Source organism: Martes martes (genome assembly GCF_963455335.1).
Source record: "Martes martes genome assembly, chromosome: 8".
Lineage (NCBI taxonomy): Eukaryota > Metazoa > Chordata > Mammalia > Carnivora > Mustelidae > Martes > Martes martes.
The window spans coordinates 102,668,317-102,684,735 of record NC_137895.1 but is presented as its reverse complement, the minus strand read 5'-3'; the positions used below and the strand labels follow the sequence as shown (position 1 = coordinate 102,684,735).

The 16,419-nt window shown below is 49.1% G+C and overlaps 2 protein-coding genes across 2 annotated transcripts in view; both read left to right on the top strand.

Moving 5' to 3' along the window:
• GALNT8 (polypeptide N-acetylgalactosaminyltransferase 8) overlaps nt 1-16,419 on the top strand; it is a gene marked incomplete at both ends in the record, with an annotated part of 117,368 nt that overhangs the window by 73,202 nt on the left and 27,747 nt on the right.
• KCNA6 (potassium voltage-gated channel subfamily A member 6) lies at nt 1,019-2,605 on the top strand (the record flags this gene model as incomplete). The annotated part of the gene is made up of 1 exon (XM_080809988.1): nt 1,019-2,605. One exon carries the CDS (start codon nt 1,019-1,021, stop codon nt 2,603-2,605), a length of 1,587 nt encoding a protein of 528 aa, XP_080666114.1.

The following is a 16,419-nucleotide window of genomic DNA, read 5'->3' as shown; positions in this document are numbered from 1 at the left end:
CACTGCGCAGATCACCACCCGTAAGCTGAAATGAGGAAAGCTGATTGCGGAGGTGGAGGGGGTGTGGTATTAGGGTGCTGGTGCTTGTTTAGGGGGCCACGATTGTGAATGCGAGCAAGGGAGAGGCGTGCCAGGCGAGCGCGGGAAAGATTACTGGTGAGGCAAGTGTGTGTCTATATCCACAGCGCCCTGGCTCGCGGCAGCCCCTGGCTGGGCGAGGGGTGTGATGTGAGAGTGGGGTGGGAGGGGGCAGCAGGCGGGGCCTGCCACGTCACTTGGAGAGTGAGTGTTGGGAAGGAAGGGCAGAGCGGAGAGCCGAGCTGCTGCAGCTGCAGCGGCTGCAGCGAAGGCTAGAGCGGTGGGGAGGTGGGTCCCCGCGCCCCGGCGCCGGGGCAGCCGCAGGGCCCTCTGCGAGGCCTGCGGCGCGACTCACAGGGAGGCGGTGGCGGCTGTGGCGGCGGGAACGGCGACCTTGGCCAGACGGAGCTCGCGGTGCACGTAGGGCGGAGGCCGAGCCCCGCCAGGAGTCTCTGCCGAGCCGGAGGGAGGCGCATCTGGCGCTTCGCTCCCAGCGGCAGCCGGGGGGGCTTGAGCGGCTGGAGAAACGCAGTGGGAGCTGGGAAGAGCTAGCCCGTCCGGAGGGCGGACCCCCGCGTCCTGGAGCCCAGTCTCAGACACGACAGGGGGCGAAGCCACGCGTCCTTTCGGGCAGCCCGTTTCACACGCGCCAGTTTGCGGTTCCAGGTATCCCAGTAAGCTGTGGCACCCAAGCGCGGATATCTGGAGGCGCGGAGCTAAATCCTCTGCGTCCGGGTCCCCTCCCCAGACCTAGCCTTGCAGAGGCCAGGGCTCCGGGGCTCCCAGACCCAGCGGCCAGGCCGGACCGCGAGCTCGGAGGAGCGCGAGCCCCACCCTGCACCGAGGGCGCCGCTGAGAGCCGGGAAGAGGTGCCGCGCTCCAGACAGAGGTTGTGTCGTGGGCGCCGTCCTAGTGGCAGGGAGCGCACCGCGGAGGGGACATGAGGTCGGAGAAATCCCTGACGCTGGCGGCGCCGGGGGAGGTCCGTGGGCCGGAGGGGGAGCAACAGGATGCAGGAGATTTCCCGGAGGCCGGCGGGGGCGGGGGCTGCTGTAGTAGCGAGCGCCTGGTGATCAATATCTCCGGGTTGCGCTTCGAGACGCAACTGCGCACCCTGTCGCTGTTTCCCGACACGCTGCTGGGAGACCCCGGTCGCAGAGTCCGCTTCTTCGACCCCCTGAGGAACGAGTACTTCTTCGACCGCAACCGGCCCAGCTTCGACGCCATCCTCTACTACTACCAGTCCGGGGGGCGCCTGCGGAGGCCGGTCAATGTGCCTCTGGACATCTTCCTAGAGGAGATCCGCTTCTACCAGCTGGGGGATGAGGCCCTGGCGGCCTTCCGGGAGGACGAGGGCTGCCTGCCCGAAGGTGGCGAGGACGAGAAGCCACTGCCCTCCCAGCCCTTTCAGCGCCAGGTCTGGCTTCTCTTCGAGTACCCTGAGAGCTCAGGCCCCGCCAGGGGCATCGCCATCGTCTCCGTGTTGGTCATTCTTATCTCCATCGTCATCTTTTGCTTGGAGACCTTGCCCCAGTTCCGTGCAGATGGTCGAGGCGGAAGCAATGGTGTGAGCAGAGACTCCCCAATTTCCAGGGGTAGTCAAGAGGAAGACGAGGATGAAGATGATTCCTATACCTTTCATCCTGGCATACCCCCAGGCGGCATGGTGGCAGGGGGCTCCTCCTCACTAAGTACTCTTGGGGGCTCCTTCTTTACTGACCCGTTCTTTCTGGTGGAGACCCTGTGCATAGTTTGGTTCACTTTTGAGCTCCTGGTTCGCTTTTCTGCCTGTCCCAGCAAGCCAGCCTTCTTCCGCAACATCATGAACATCATTGACTTGGTGGCCATCTTCCCCTACTTCATCACCCTGGGCACTGAGCTGGTGCAGCAGCAGGAGCAACAGTCAGCCAGTGGAGGGGGCGGCCAGAATGGGCAGCAGGCCATGTCCCTGGCCATTCTCAGAGTGATCCGCCTGGTCCGGGTGTTCCGCATCTTCAAGCTGTCCCGCCACTCCAAGGGGCTGCAGATCCTGGGCAAGACCTTGCAGGCCTCCATGCGGGAGCTGGGGCTGCTCATCTTCTTCCTCTTCATCGGAGTCATCCTCTTCTCCAGTGCCGTCTACTTCGCAGAGGCTGACGATGATGATTCACTCTTTCCCAGCATCCCAGATGCCTTCTGGTGGGCAGTGGTTACAATGACCACGGTAGGTTATGGAGACATGTACCCCATGACGGTGGGGGGCAAGATCGTGGGCTCACTGTGTGCCATCGCTGGGGTCCTCACCATCGCCCTGCCTGTGCCCGTTATTGTCTCCAACTTCAACTACTTCTACCACAGGGAGACAGAGCAGGAGGAACAAGGCCAGTATACCCATGTCACTTGTGGGCAGCCTACACCAGACCTGAAGGCAGCCGACAGTGGACTTGGCAAGCCTGAATTCTCCGAGACCACTCGGGAACGGAGACCCAGTTACCTTCCCCCTCCACATCGGGCATATGCAGAGAAAAGGATGCTCACTGAGGTCTGACTGATGCAGTCAGGGTGTGAATGAAAAGGATGACACTGAGCAGTCTCGGGCTTCCTTCTCATTCTCCACCCCCTCACCTGAGCTCCAGCTGAATTCCTGACTCCCTCCCCTGCACCGGGTCCAGATACCTGGACTGTCAACCTTGTTGCTTGATCTCTACAGCATTCAAGGTTTAACCATCTAAATGTCATTCTTGAAATTCGAACGGTGCCACCCATTCATGCCCATCTTCTGTCAAGTGGATGAGATTTCCGTCTGACCTTCCCTCATGACTCTAAACTTTCATGTCTGGGGCTGGTAATATCTCTAGGAACAGAGATGTCAAGAGGATGGAAGCCAGGCTTACCTGGGTCCTATTTCTCTCCTTGGTGTCCTTTGCTTTGGGGCATGCACCTGTCAGCTTTGGGCTACATGGTAACTAGCAGAAGCTGGAGGACAGACACAGTGTTCATTTTTCTGTTTTATTCCCGTGCCCTGTAACACCTGCTGCTCACCCTGCAGAGGACCCTTGGTAAAGCCTTTAGCTGCACAGCCTCCAAATTTGTTATTTGTCTCGAATCTTGGAAGGAATTAGAGAAACTGCGATTAAACTGGCCATTTGGAGGACATTAGAGTCAGTCCCAGACCAAAGGGGCCAATGGATTCCTCCAGGTGTGTCCTGGCACAGTGGATATGTCAGCCTTGGGTCTACATTCAGTTCTTCCCTCCCTGACTGTCTAGCTTCCAGGAAGGTTCCTTCTCAGAGCCAAATACTCTTTTTGTGCAAGTGCCTTCCTGTGCAGAGGACCTGGAAAGAGGGAACCACAAAGCCAAGAGAAATGGCTGAACAGAGTCAAGCAACCTGCTTGACCACATTATCTAAAGAGAGGTATCACTTGAGCAGACACTGTCATCTGGGAGGCGTGCAAAGAGGAACCTTGTTGCAGACAGGAAATTTCTCCCCCATGCTTTCTCCCAACTCTCTCGAGCCCCCCACCCTGCTTCCTGGGAATTTGATTTAGGATTGCAGTTGAAGGTTTTCCAAAGCAAACTCTAGCTTAAACCTGCAGACAGGTAAAAGCATGCATTGGATGCTAGCGTGGGGTTCTTCCCATTTTAGGGGCAATGAAATAGGTTCAGAGTAAAGAAGAAACATCATTCCTTTGTTGACAGTCTCACTGTTAGAGGTTTTTTTTTTTTTTTTTTTTTTTTTTGCTGAGTCAAGCAAACATTCACCTGCTCTGCCCCTTGGAGCTGCAGCTGACCTGCTCTAACTGGTAAGGTAATGTGGCCGCGTCACCACCAGACAAGTCACCCTCTTCCAGCGTGAAACTGCTGCCTTCATCCCACCTTCCCATTTCCCTTCATTTCTCTCCTGGTAATGTTGTCATTTGTTTGTTGCCTTGAAAAACTGTGATGTACTGTTCTGAGCTCTTTGGGTGCAGTTCAGAAACTGAAAGGACTGTTAACATGTTTTTAATTTTATATCCATGCTTTAAGACTCTTTGATGAAAAATTTTTTAAAATCATTTTCTCAAAGAGCAACTTAATGAGGGATGGCCTTTTGAGGGTTTTCTTGAGAGGCACTGTGACTCCTGTGAGTGCCAGATCTAAATCTGGATTTTGCCACAGCCTGACAGGGTAACTTGGGTGCCACCGTTCCTCTTTGTGCCTCAATTTCCCAGCCCATTAAATGGGAACATTAATGTCTTCCCCTCCCTACCTCATGGGGAATGTCAATGAACTCATCTGGGAAGCTGGGGATGATGCTATGCAAATGTGTGAATTTTAGTAAAGGACTTGAGTTTTTAGTTCATTAGCCTGTTTTCCTATCACCCAGAGGCAAAACCTCCCTGCAGAATTCCTGTCTTGGATCCAAAGCCCAAGAGTAGGCTATAGTGGGTTATTCGCTCTCTAAATCCCTGCTTAGCCTCTTGACCTGGGCCTCAGTCTCTCTTCTTACCCTTCAGTAAGGAGAATGCTCTTTAGAGAGGTTCAGTGGGATCCTTCCAGGGCCAGAGGCAGCCTTGACTGGGAGCTTGGCTTCTCCAAACCTGAAATACAGATAAGAGGAGTTCATGATTCGGAAATCTGTTCCGAGGCCATAAAGTTCTGGTTTTCCAAATTCCTTCTGTTACTTCTGGCTTTTGGGGTGAAAGGAGAAGAGCCCACTCCAGAGGCGACGGGTGGCTTTCTGAGAGGGTAAATGTTGGAATATGTACGCATGTTTATCTCTGTGTGTATGTGATCATCCTCGTCACCATCCCTAATAAAACATTTCCTTTTCAAGTCAGAGCATGCCTGAAAGTAAAGGGTTTGTGGAGAGCTGGGCTCTCCAGGGACTCTGGTTGCCATAGCAACCTTCCAGACTGTTCTCTCTATCTTCTGATTTGGGCATCAAGGGAGACCAGGAGACTACATATTCCCAGCTTCTGAAATGGGAACACCTCCTACATAGTGCTTGAGGGGCTGGTGATGACCAGCCGGCTGTGTGACCTTCGGAAAATGAGGGGGAAGCAGTACTTCGAACTTTCTCCCTAGACCTCTCTTCCCGGTTTCCCCATCCAGTCATCGAAGCTGCCTCATCTCACCCCCGATTCTTCAGAAATTTGAATGCTAAGCAACTGCCAGTTAAACCAATGTCCATATTATCTTTTGCAAAATGACAAGGGGAGACTTGGAGGGGACGGGCTCCTCAAGAGGCGGCCAGGCGGGGCCCTCCGAGAGTCCTGACAGTCACAGTCCATGAGAGTATCACGGAACTGCCATCTCCTCAGAGAGGCTCCTCCCTGCTCTCAGAGAGACTGAAAGAAATGACACTTCTTCCTCCTGGGGATTATCTAGCTCTGTTTCTAGCAATCTCATAGGTGGCTCTTCTCAAGACATCGAAGAAACACGGAGAGGCTGTGACCTGACCTAGTTTCTGTGAAGGATTTTGCCAAGCAATCCCTCTGACTCTGAGCCTCTTTGTGTGGAATCTGTGCCCTGAGCATCGAGCACCCTGTGCCGCTGAGACAGCTGGGGGTGGTGATTTCCCAGCTGCCAGCGAAGGCGAGGGTCAGGCCTCTGTTACACCTGATCGCCAGCAGGAGCTCCCAAATGCCTTCCTGGATCTGTCAGGCTCAGCTGAGACGTGGGATAGTCCTCCTGCCGGATCATCCCTAAGGAGAGAGGGGGACAGCTGGCCGCCTTTGCATCAGAGGTAGGTTCTGCTGTTGGGAAACTGTGATCCTGGCTCAGTGCTCCAGGCCAGATTACAAGTCGGGGAGGGGAGCACATGCATCCCGGAGACCCAGGGCTTTGACGTCCTGGTCCTCAGGGACCACCTTCCTCTCCTTCTGTGTATTTTCTGTGACTCCATGTACTTTAGTCTCCTTCCTCGGTTTCTGCTCCCTCACTGCTGGCTCCCCCACCCTTTCTAGTCACCTCCTTTTCTCTGCATGTCCCTCCCCTTCTCCTAGGTATACTCATTTTCACTACATTTCCCCCCTTTCTTGTCACATCTCTGGCTTTTGCCCCTCTGTTGTTTTAATCTCTTCTTCCTTCTCCATGTGTCTGTCTTTCTATCTTTCTCCCTCTCTCCACCTTTTTAGTGGCCGGGAGCAGCTGTAGCACTTCTGTTGCGATCACAACTTGAACTCTAGGACAGCAGTGATCTCAAGTGTTTGTTAAGAAGGCTGTTCTCCAGCTGGAGGACACCCTGACCCCCCAACACTTCCCTGCCAGTTCACTGTCCTGTCCTTTCTTGCCAAGCTCGCCCCTGTGATCTCAAGTTCTGAGCTTCCAGAGCAAGATGAGATTGCGCTGGATTTAGAAAAACATCTCTGCAGAAATTTCCTAATCTTCAAAAATAAAAAATAGAAGGAAACAGAAAAGTGGGGGGAGGAGGGAGGAAGAGAAATAGAGAGAGGAAACCTCTAAGTTCCCCAGTTTAAAGCTTGCACAAAGGTTCAAAACAAAAGAACAATCAGAACAGTAAGCTAAACACAAAGGCAAGGGTTTAGGAGGGAGTGGAATTAGGAGTGGAATTAGCCTGGCAAAAGCCTGAACTCAGAAGTGGCCCTCAAGCTGCCCTTATTTCACTTGAAGGCCCTCATAGCCTCCAGCTGTCTCTCTTGCACACTGAAGGCAGGACAAAGCAAAGGCGTATCTCTCAGGGGCGCAAGGTGCCAGGACACCCCTTGACAAGATGGATTAAAATTCTCGACCCAGTTCTTAAAGGGAATTGTGCACTCCCCTTGCTAGCGGTAGTCCCACCAGCGTCAGGACAGGGGTGGGTGGGGTGGAGGGTGATGGACATTTTCTAACACGTTGTGGTGATAGTTGTATAACTCTATAAATTAACCAAAAAAGTCCCTGGATTGTTGGGCGGGGTGGGGAGAAGTGGCATGGGGTTGATAACCTAAGTTTCACACCTCAGCTGGGAGGATAGTTTGGTTTTATAAATCTAAAAGGTTAGCATGTCTACAGATGGACCAGTCTAAATATCCAGGATGGGATGACAGTTTTTTCCTTCTGCCACTTGGGGACACTAGAGCTTTCATGCACTTGCTCCTTGCTACTCAAATACGGTGCCAAGAACTGCCTTTTTTTTTTTTTTTTTAAATTTTGACAATCAAATTATTGTGGGATTTTTCCTCTTTGCTCAAGCAAAAGAAAGGTCAAAGCCATTTTTGGTAACTGCAGAGCGTGATTAGCATGTATTGCGCTAGGGTGAGTATGCTGGACGCTATTCATTACGTAGGACGAAGGCAGTGAACTTGCCCGAGGGGTTCATACTTTGCTGGCAAAACAAAAACAAAGAGGAAAAATGTCAAAATCCCCACAAACCAACCAAAAAACCCCACCTAGGCTCTGCACCTGTAAACTCAGAATTCCTTAAGAAATTGTGCTGGAGTCAAGGTTTTATTCTGCTTTCCTCCTTCCACCTCCTCCCTGCAGTAACCATTAACCCTTTACAGCCTCTGTGGGGTCCGCTGTCTTCGGTGCTTTGGGCAAACGGAAGTCAGCTCACCTGGCTCAGGGTCTGTTCATCAGACAATGCTCTTTTACTCTCACTTGCCTTTTGCTCATTGGGACCCATGCTTCCCTCCCCTTGGTACTTCTCCTCACATGACACTTTCCAGTCCCACTGCTTATCATTCCTTCTCTCCACTGGCTGAGACCTTGCTTTTGGCAGTATTTCTGTCACCCGGCATCTCCACACAAATGCCAAGATAGATTCCCAGAGAATATTGTCCTCCCGGGACAGTCTGGCTGCCATGCCAGCGCTGATCGTTTTCGACTGTGTGTTACTGCCCTGGGAAGCAAAGTGGGGTCTGATTCTAGCTTGTCAAGGTCACTTAGGGAAGGAAAAGAAGCCCTTTCATTCTTTAAACGGTAGGATTTCCTCTCTCTGTTCTGCTTTGTATGGGGCTGCCTCTGGTGGCACAGATTAGCTTCTGGCAGACCAAGGCCTAGAGCTTGGGGCTTTAGTGGGAGAGGGAACTTGCCAGATGTAGGCCACTGGGAATACAAGAGAGATGGGCTCTCAGTTCTCGTGTTACTGTGTCTCCCAATGAAACCCTTTCCTGTTCTGGGCTTGAGGTCCCTGTGGGATTGGAGATTGTCATGTCATGTCCCTTTGCTCTGAACCCCTAGAGAGAGGAGCTCACCCTGCCTCCCCTGCCCCTTCTCCATTCTCACCCCCTTGGCACCCTAAAGAGGGGGTGAAAATCTATTTGTGACCTGTGACCACTTCTGAAGGACAAACAAGGTGCTGACTCCCTCATTCCCAGAACAGAGCAAAAGGGACTGTAAATATCCTTAATAGTACTGGTCTCATCTTGGCTGTCAACTTAACCTACTTGGGGCCCAGTCTGGGTGAGGGTTTGTAACAGTTTTTTTTTTTTTAAACGCAACTCTAATGTCATTGTTGTTACTATGAAGAGGCTTTCCCCCTGCGTCTGCCTTGGGCCTCCGCGGACGTGCTTTGCTCGCCCCTGGAAAACATCTCGGATCCTCGAGCAGCCCCCGCTGCAGGTTGCAGGGAGCACAGACAGACCCCCACTCTTTGGTGAACGCAAAACCAACATTTCAAAAGGAAATCGCAGCCACACAGTCTGCTGGCGCTGCTATTTTTGACATGCTCACTGTTCTCTCAGGGCTTGACAACCTCTGTCTCCAGGAGACAGACAAACCAGCTCTTGGCAGCCGAGACGCTTTGCTTTGAAAAAGAACATAGGAAGATAGTCGTGCGGCTAGGAGGGGCCAGGAACATGAGCCATTCTTTCCCTCTCTTCCAGGAGGCTCAGCACCTGGCCGGAGGGGTCCGCAGGTCTAAGGCTAGGGCACTGTCCTTGCCCAGTGAATCCTTCCTCTGCTTTGGTCCTCCCCAATGGGAGTGGTCCTAGCAAGAATGAGGACGGCACCATTCATTTAAAAAAGCCTTTAAAATGCCTTCAATGCTGTCAAACATCATGTCATATAACAAAAAGGCTAGGAGCAACAAAAAAGACTCTGGAGCTAAGTTTCCGGGGTTCAAATCTCACCTCTGCCACTTGCCTGCTAGGTGACAGGGAGCAAGTTCTGATGCTGCTCTGTGCCTCAGTTTCCCTTTCTGTAAAGGGGAGGATAATAATAGTACCAATGTCAGGGAGCTGTTTTGAGGGTTACATGAACTAATATATGTATAGTGTTTATGTAATATGTAATAATAGACACGTGGCATAATATGTAGCAATATATAAGCACTATACAAAGATTGGCTGTTATTACTATTATCCTACAACAACCAAATGAGGTTGGTGGACTAGGCATTGTTTTCCCCTGCCAGATAAGATGGTTGAGGCTCAGAGGGCATATTCAAGGGCACACAACTGATGTGTGACCCATCGTCCTCAGGGGAGATGTAATTTATAGAACTCAGTGAGGGTCTGATTAATACTAAACAAGAAGAGAGAGTGGATTTGTGGTTCCTAGATGTGTATACGAGCTTTTATTTATATGCCAATTTGTCTCTTTGAGGGAAAACCAGTAAGTGCCCTATCTCTCCCCCCCCCCCATATATTGTGATGTATCTCACATAGCCATACTCTCACATAGCTATAATCTCACATAGCTATATATATATACACACACAGATTTATACACACACACACACACACACACACACACACACATATACAGGTTTCCCCAGCTATCCAAAAGTAGAACATTCCTGTGAAACCTTTCATAAACAAAATGAAGTAAAGCAAAGAATTACCATTTCGCAAAAGCAAAAATCCTCTTCGGATTTCTCTGGGTTATTGTGAGCAGGTACTAACACAGGTCTTTAGTAAAAGCAAAGTGGTATTTTTTTAAAAAATTGTCTGTGGGGTGCCTGGGTGGCTCAGTCATTGAGCACCTGGCTCTTGATTTTGGCTCAGGTCATGATCTCGGGGTTGTGGGATCAAGCCCTGTGTGGGACCCCGTGCTCAGCGGATTCTCTCTCTCTCTCTCTCCCTCTGTCCGCCCCCCCCATGTGCTCTCTCCCCGCCACAAAGAAATAAATAAATCTTTTAAAAAAGTGGTATAAAGAGAAAACCTGTACATCTTTCTATAGACCCTTCTTTACTACCACCATTGTTCTCTTCCCTCCACATTTTAACATTCCCAGGGGATGGCACTCCTCTAGAGCCTTCCTCTCATACTTCCTCCAGTCTTCCTCCTTGGGACAAATGCTGGGTCCCATAGTTAGCCCTGAGGATAGAACACCTTAGTCAGACTCCAGGTCAGTTTCCTTATACTGCTCCAGTGGCCTTCAAAATCCCACCTCCCCCGGTCCTCGTCCTCAGCACTCCCTCTGTTCCTGGGCCATCTTCACGACCCACTGCCCCCACTCCCCTCACTTTGCAGGTGGTGACACCGTGTAATACATAGGAGTGCTGCAGCTTCCCTTTGCTCTTTTCAGAGGGAGGAGCCAGGAGGTCCTGGAGCTGGAAGAAGCTAGCTCCTACTCCTGTGGGTCCCCATTTGCTCCCACTGCAGCTCTCACTGGAGGTCCCAAATCAGGCTTGAACGTTCTACTCACCCTGTGCTCATTCCCACAACCACTCCAGCTTGCACAGAAGACCTGGCCCAGGGCAGGGCTATGGGACTGCCTCTCCCTTCTGACTCCTTGGCTTGCTTTCCTTTGAAGGTAGCAAACTTGCATCCGAATCCCCGTTATTAGCTGCACCTCATTCAGCCTCTCCAGTTTTGTTGTCTGCAAAGTAAGGGAGCTAATTCCGCTTGCCTCACACAGTTGTTGGGAGGCTCAAACAAACAGACATGTTAAAGAGGTTAGCAGAAAGTAAACTCTCAGCAGAGCAGGGCTCAGGGAGCCCCAGTGACACTGAACAGCCAGCCACCATGGAGTGGGGCTGGAAACACCTGTCCTCACAGAGAAAGGCAGGATCCCTGCCGACTTCAGTTCTCTGAAACAAACATTTAAATGAAATATGATATAAAAAATAGACTCATGGTAGCTAGCTATTTTATCCAGGAGGTTCTTTGCCTGAAGGATTCACAGCAGAATCTGTTTAAATAATGGCACCTAAGATGTGATTTAATATATAGACACGTAATCTGAACGTATCTTGTGAAAATAGAATGGATATACTGGTGATATTTTTTTTCAACCAAGATAGAAAACTCCTCCCAGGATCACCAGAGCATTGGGAAGGACAGTACTGAGGGTCACAGGGACAGAATGGGGAAGGGAGCTGGGAGGGGTCCTAAATGCTGCTCTTTATGAAGGAGAAGCCTGGTGCAGACAGGTGGAAAGATTAGCCTGTGATTCCAGTTAATTCAGGGCAAAGCTGGGTCTAGGACTCACATTTTCTAACTTCACCACCTGTATATATATATATATTTTTTATGGAAAACAGAAACCTAAGGATTAAACTTACCAATTTTATTCATTTCCTATCCTGCCAAACTCATTAGCACAGCTGTCTATAGGAAGTGCAATTAAGTGCTTTGTAATTTCATCTCTCTCTTCCCTGACTTTTGAAGGTACAGAGACAGCAGGCCTAGCTAGAGAAATTCTTCATCAGATAGCCAGCTCCTGGATTTGTAAGGAACGACTACAAATTGTTACTCTAGTAAGTACCAAAGCTATTTTCACACTGGGCAAAGACAGGCTCATGTACAGGCTCTGGACTGGGAGGCCAAGCCCTTTGCTTTTAATCTTACCAACTAAGATGTTCTGTAACTTTTAGGGCTATAGTTTTTCTGGTAAATTTAGTGACTGGCCTACAGGAAACTGCCACAAATTGGAAGTCAGGAAAGCAGATTATTTGAGACTTCTGTATTTTAAAAAGGATAGGAGGGATGCTGAAAGTTAGCATCTTACCCAGGAGTGCTGGTTTCTGACACCCTGGGAAACAGAAATCAGCTTCTAGATTCTTCTCTGTACTTTGTTGTCCTGGGAGAGAAAGAGAAATCGCTGTCGGTTTCGGATTCCTTTTATAAATCACAGGGCTAGTGTCAGGAAGAACAAAGTTTCTAAAAGCCATGGTGGCTGAACTGTAAATCAGGCAGTCCCCAGCTGCTTTAAGGCAAGCTGGCATTGCTGGGAAGAGAGAGAAGTCTGGCATGATGGGGAAAAGAGTTTGTGTCTCCTGTAGGACTGCTCTCAGTGCTTCGGGGGAGGAGGGTCACATTTACCCAGGAGCAGTGCACAGGACTGCACATGGGGCCCCCAGGCTCTCACCCACCCGTACCCAGCCACACTCCAGGCCTGGTACTTCCCTTCTGTCCTCTGCTCCTCTGGAGGTGTGTTTGGTTTTTTTTGTGTGTGTGTTTGTTGTGTTTTGTTTTTGTTGTTGTTTTTAAAATTTGCTTAATTCTTTTTTTCTGCACTGCAATCCTCTGGCAGATGGTTTCATATCCCTGCAGAATTCTAGATAGCAACCCCAGAGCACCTAACCCCAAAACTGTGCAAGTTATTCCTGATAATAGGTCCTAAATCAGTGACTTGTAGGTCACTGATTATAGGTCACCTGATAATAGGTCCTAAATCAGTGACTTGTAGGTGCCGTGTTAAGAAATATTGGATATGAAAATTTTATCTCAACAAAACTGGGGAAAGATACTAGAAATACTGGGAGATTTCACATGCAGAGCTTGAGTTTTGTTTTCTTTTGAAAAATGGAAGATCTGGTCTTGTTGATCCTACGTTTCGGCTTTTCACCTTCAGTCGGCAGGAGCTGAGTGAGCTGCCCCCTTACCAAGGCGTAGTGGGCTTTCTTTTGCCCAGTGTCCACTGAGGCTGGGGCTGTCATTTTTCTTGTGCCCCCAGCATTGTTTTCCTCCTAGGTGGGAAGTATGTCCTATGTGTGTGTTTCTGCCAAAGGCACTGTGCCCAGACCACTTCATCTGGTGACTCCGTGGACACTGGTGCATGGGACCTCCCTCAAAGCCTTCCTTGAATGATCTCGCTGAACCTCAGTGGACTGTTGGATGGGACGGCGGTAGGTGTGGTTGTTAGGAACAGAGTGAAAGCAGAAGCGAGGGCTGGCAGGCAGCCTGTGCAGGAGGCAGTCACAACTCCAGACGAGAGACAGAACCGGGCTGCTGCTTGGAGAGGAGGGACCTTGTAGGAATCAAGAACAGGCTAAGTTATGTTCTCTGTCCAATTAAGTGGGCAAGGAAACGTGTGATGCAGTTAAGGATTTCCATCTAAAATTATTAAAATGCAAAAAAAAAAAAAAAAGCAAACCTCAGTGTTCGGGTATTTCTGACTTGAGGCCAGCCGCCTACTTCTGTGATGTCAGATAATGAGACATTACTCTGTTCGTGCCGGCTGGGACTTAGTGTTGTGAGTCGGGGCTCACCATGGGATCCTGTGGCTCTCCTGGGGGATGGTTGGCCACCAGCCAGGGGCTCTGCATCTGTGCGACACTTGAAGCCCATGGTCGTCCCCACACTTTCTTCCCTCTCTTCCTAGAGTCTTCCTTGTCAGTTTCAGCCCTCAGTCAGACTCTGCCGGTGATGCGCTTATTGGCCAAAAGTGAGCTGACTGCAGAGCTGGAAGTGTGTCCAACATTATTGTGTTGGGAGAGAGATAAGAAAGGTTCTCCTCTTTTCCTTGCTTTACCCGTTATTTCATCATAAGATTTTGGGGCCAGAGTCCAATAGCAATTTGGGCTAGAGGCAACTCCAGATCCTTAGGGTCCCAAGAGAAGAGCAGATTTCATGTTGGTCATCTCTTACTGGGGACACCTTTCCCTTCTGAAAACCCAGATTTAAAAGGATTCCATGACCCTTCCCTGCTCATCCCACTGACCCTCATACTTGATCTTTCTAGGAGCACAGAAAATATTAAATCAGGTTGGGTTAAAGGAAATCCATCATGAGTCTTCCATCTTAATGATAGTCTGCCTCACTTTTCCCCATAGATGTTCTGAAAAGTTCTGAAAAGGTGTTTTTGACATGTGTGCGTGTGTATAAAAGTAAGAAAATCATTTTTCTGTTAAAAAAAAAAACAGGTGATTTTTAACAGGCAGGGGCCCTTTCGCGTTTAAATGAAATCACAGGATGTAGCTAAACTTAAAAGAAAGCAAATAGTCTGTAGAAAAATGAACTTAAATTCATTCATGGCATACTTCATACAACTGTAATTCCTTTGTCCAGTGGGAGGAGAAGGTATTATGGACCAGACTGCAGGATTACCGACCAGATTTGAGAAAGAGCCTTTTTATTCACCGGAGGAACTAGGGGATATTTTTCAAATGTATATTCAAAAGTGGGAACTCTAACGAACCCTATTACAATTTTCTCTTTTTCTTGCTGTATTCAGACTGTCTCGATCATGAATTCCCACGGTTGCAGGGTGGTATCTCCCACACCTATAGCCATGTCAGGTGAGGCAGGATGGGAGAAATGAGGTCCCGGTCCTAAGTCCCTTGTGTCTCGCTATAAACTGTGCATGAAGGGGTGATGGGCCAACCCAGGAGTCAGGACCCAGTGCTACCACCCTGTCTGTAACTGTGTGACCTTGGGAACACTGGGAACCTCTCTGAGCCGTGGTTCTCTCCTCTGTAAAACCAGATCATTGGTAGAATATCCCCCTGGTGGCCAGTGGAGTTAAAGGAGGTAAAGCTAATTAGGAGCCTCGCAGGTCCTGACACACAGTAAGGATTCAATAAAAATGGGTTATTTTTTCCGTGATCTCTTTTTTTGGCCCATTCTAGCAGGGCACTGAGACATAGGCAGGGCCTCTAAAAATTGCCCAACCTTTAGAAACAATCAGAACCACTCTAAGCTCATGTAAATCAAGGCCTTTAGGAAATACATGTGCGATAGTTTCTCTTTCTTTGTAGAGCTGGGTTTCCTGGCCTACCACTGGTCATGGTTCAGTTATGTAATTACCCAACACTTGGTTGGATGACAGGTGACTCATAGAAAGGGTCTTAATACCCTCTTAGGCAGAAAAACGCCTCCCTGCTAAAACAGGCAGCAAAAGGGAATACCCAGCAGTTCTGATAATCCATTTAGAAAGAGCATAAGCAATGAAGTGACTTATGCATGCAAAATTCTGGGAAGCAGTGACAATTTCCAACACACTTAGGAATTAACTGGGACGTCGAATAACTGAGTGTGGACAGCCAGCATTTACTTGCCTGGCTTCTGGGCTTGCCTCGAGTGGGAGAAGTTGCTGTAAGGAGTCTGCACAAGGACCCAGGAAGAAAGTCTCCTTGGGTGCCAAACAGGCTCAGAAATGTCATGATATATTTGGGGTCAACATTCTTTGGAATTATAACACAAGCCAGTGGAAAATAGGACTCGGTTTACAGAGAGTGTATTTCTTAAATACAGCATTTCAGGAATATATTTCATCTGTAGGGAAGTCAGCTAAACTCAATGATGTATAAGTAAGTAGAGACTAAGACAAAATGACATACAAAACTTGAGCAGGCAGTGGCTTCCAAAAGACAAAAAATCCATTACTCTGCCCTGCATCTGGAAAAGTTCCTCATTAGCCCAGGCCTGTTCTGAGACATCCCCATAATCAGGGAATGAGAAGGAGAGAGATTCCAAAATGCAGACTCCTGCTATTTGTGTTGTAGGCATGTTTTCCTCCTACCTCAGTTATACATCTGCTGCTGTACTTTTAACTTCCTTTCTGCCATTTTGTACCAACTGAGATGGATATTCAACTGACCATATTACCTAGAATAACTCCTTATGCCAGAGGTCCTCAAATATGATCTGCGGGGCCCTAGTCCTACACGGCATTCCTATGGAAATGTTCCCAGCCACTACATTTCTGCTTCTTGGAGATACATGATGCATGGGAACATGAAATTAAAGGCCCTGAGAAGTCCTGCAACAAATAAACCTATTTCACTTCTTAAACCTGTTGTTAAAATTATTTTTGCCATAGTATCTCCACCCCATTTGAGGGGTAACTTCTAATTACATCCCACAAAAACTATAACCCAAGGAATAAATTTTAAGAAACTCAAAGACCTCTGAAACTTCTTATGATGAATTTGAGTCCATGGAACCCCAGTCCTTAAAGGTTTTCTCCAATGGACCATTTTGTGGCCTCTTATCAACCTTCTGAAAATTCTCCACACTCCTGTTTAGTTGCACAGAGCCATACATAATCAATGTTTTGTTAAGGATCTGAATAATGTGAAAGAAGATAGCCCCTCCCCCGCTGACCTTCCAAGCCTTCTGAAATAGAAGTCTTTGAGAAAAATAACTGTAAATTGGTTCTTATTGGTTGGATTTAGAGTTTCTATTCTATTTATTGCAAACATCCACCCTTGCGATGCACTTCTCCAGACTGATAAGACTCCTGATGGCATACCCTTGCGGTGTAA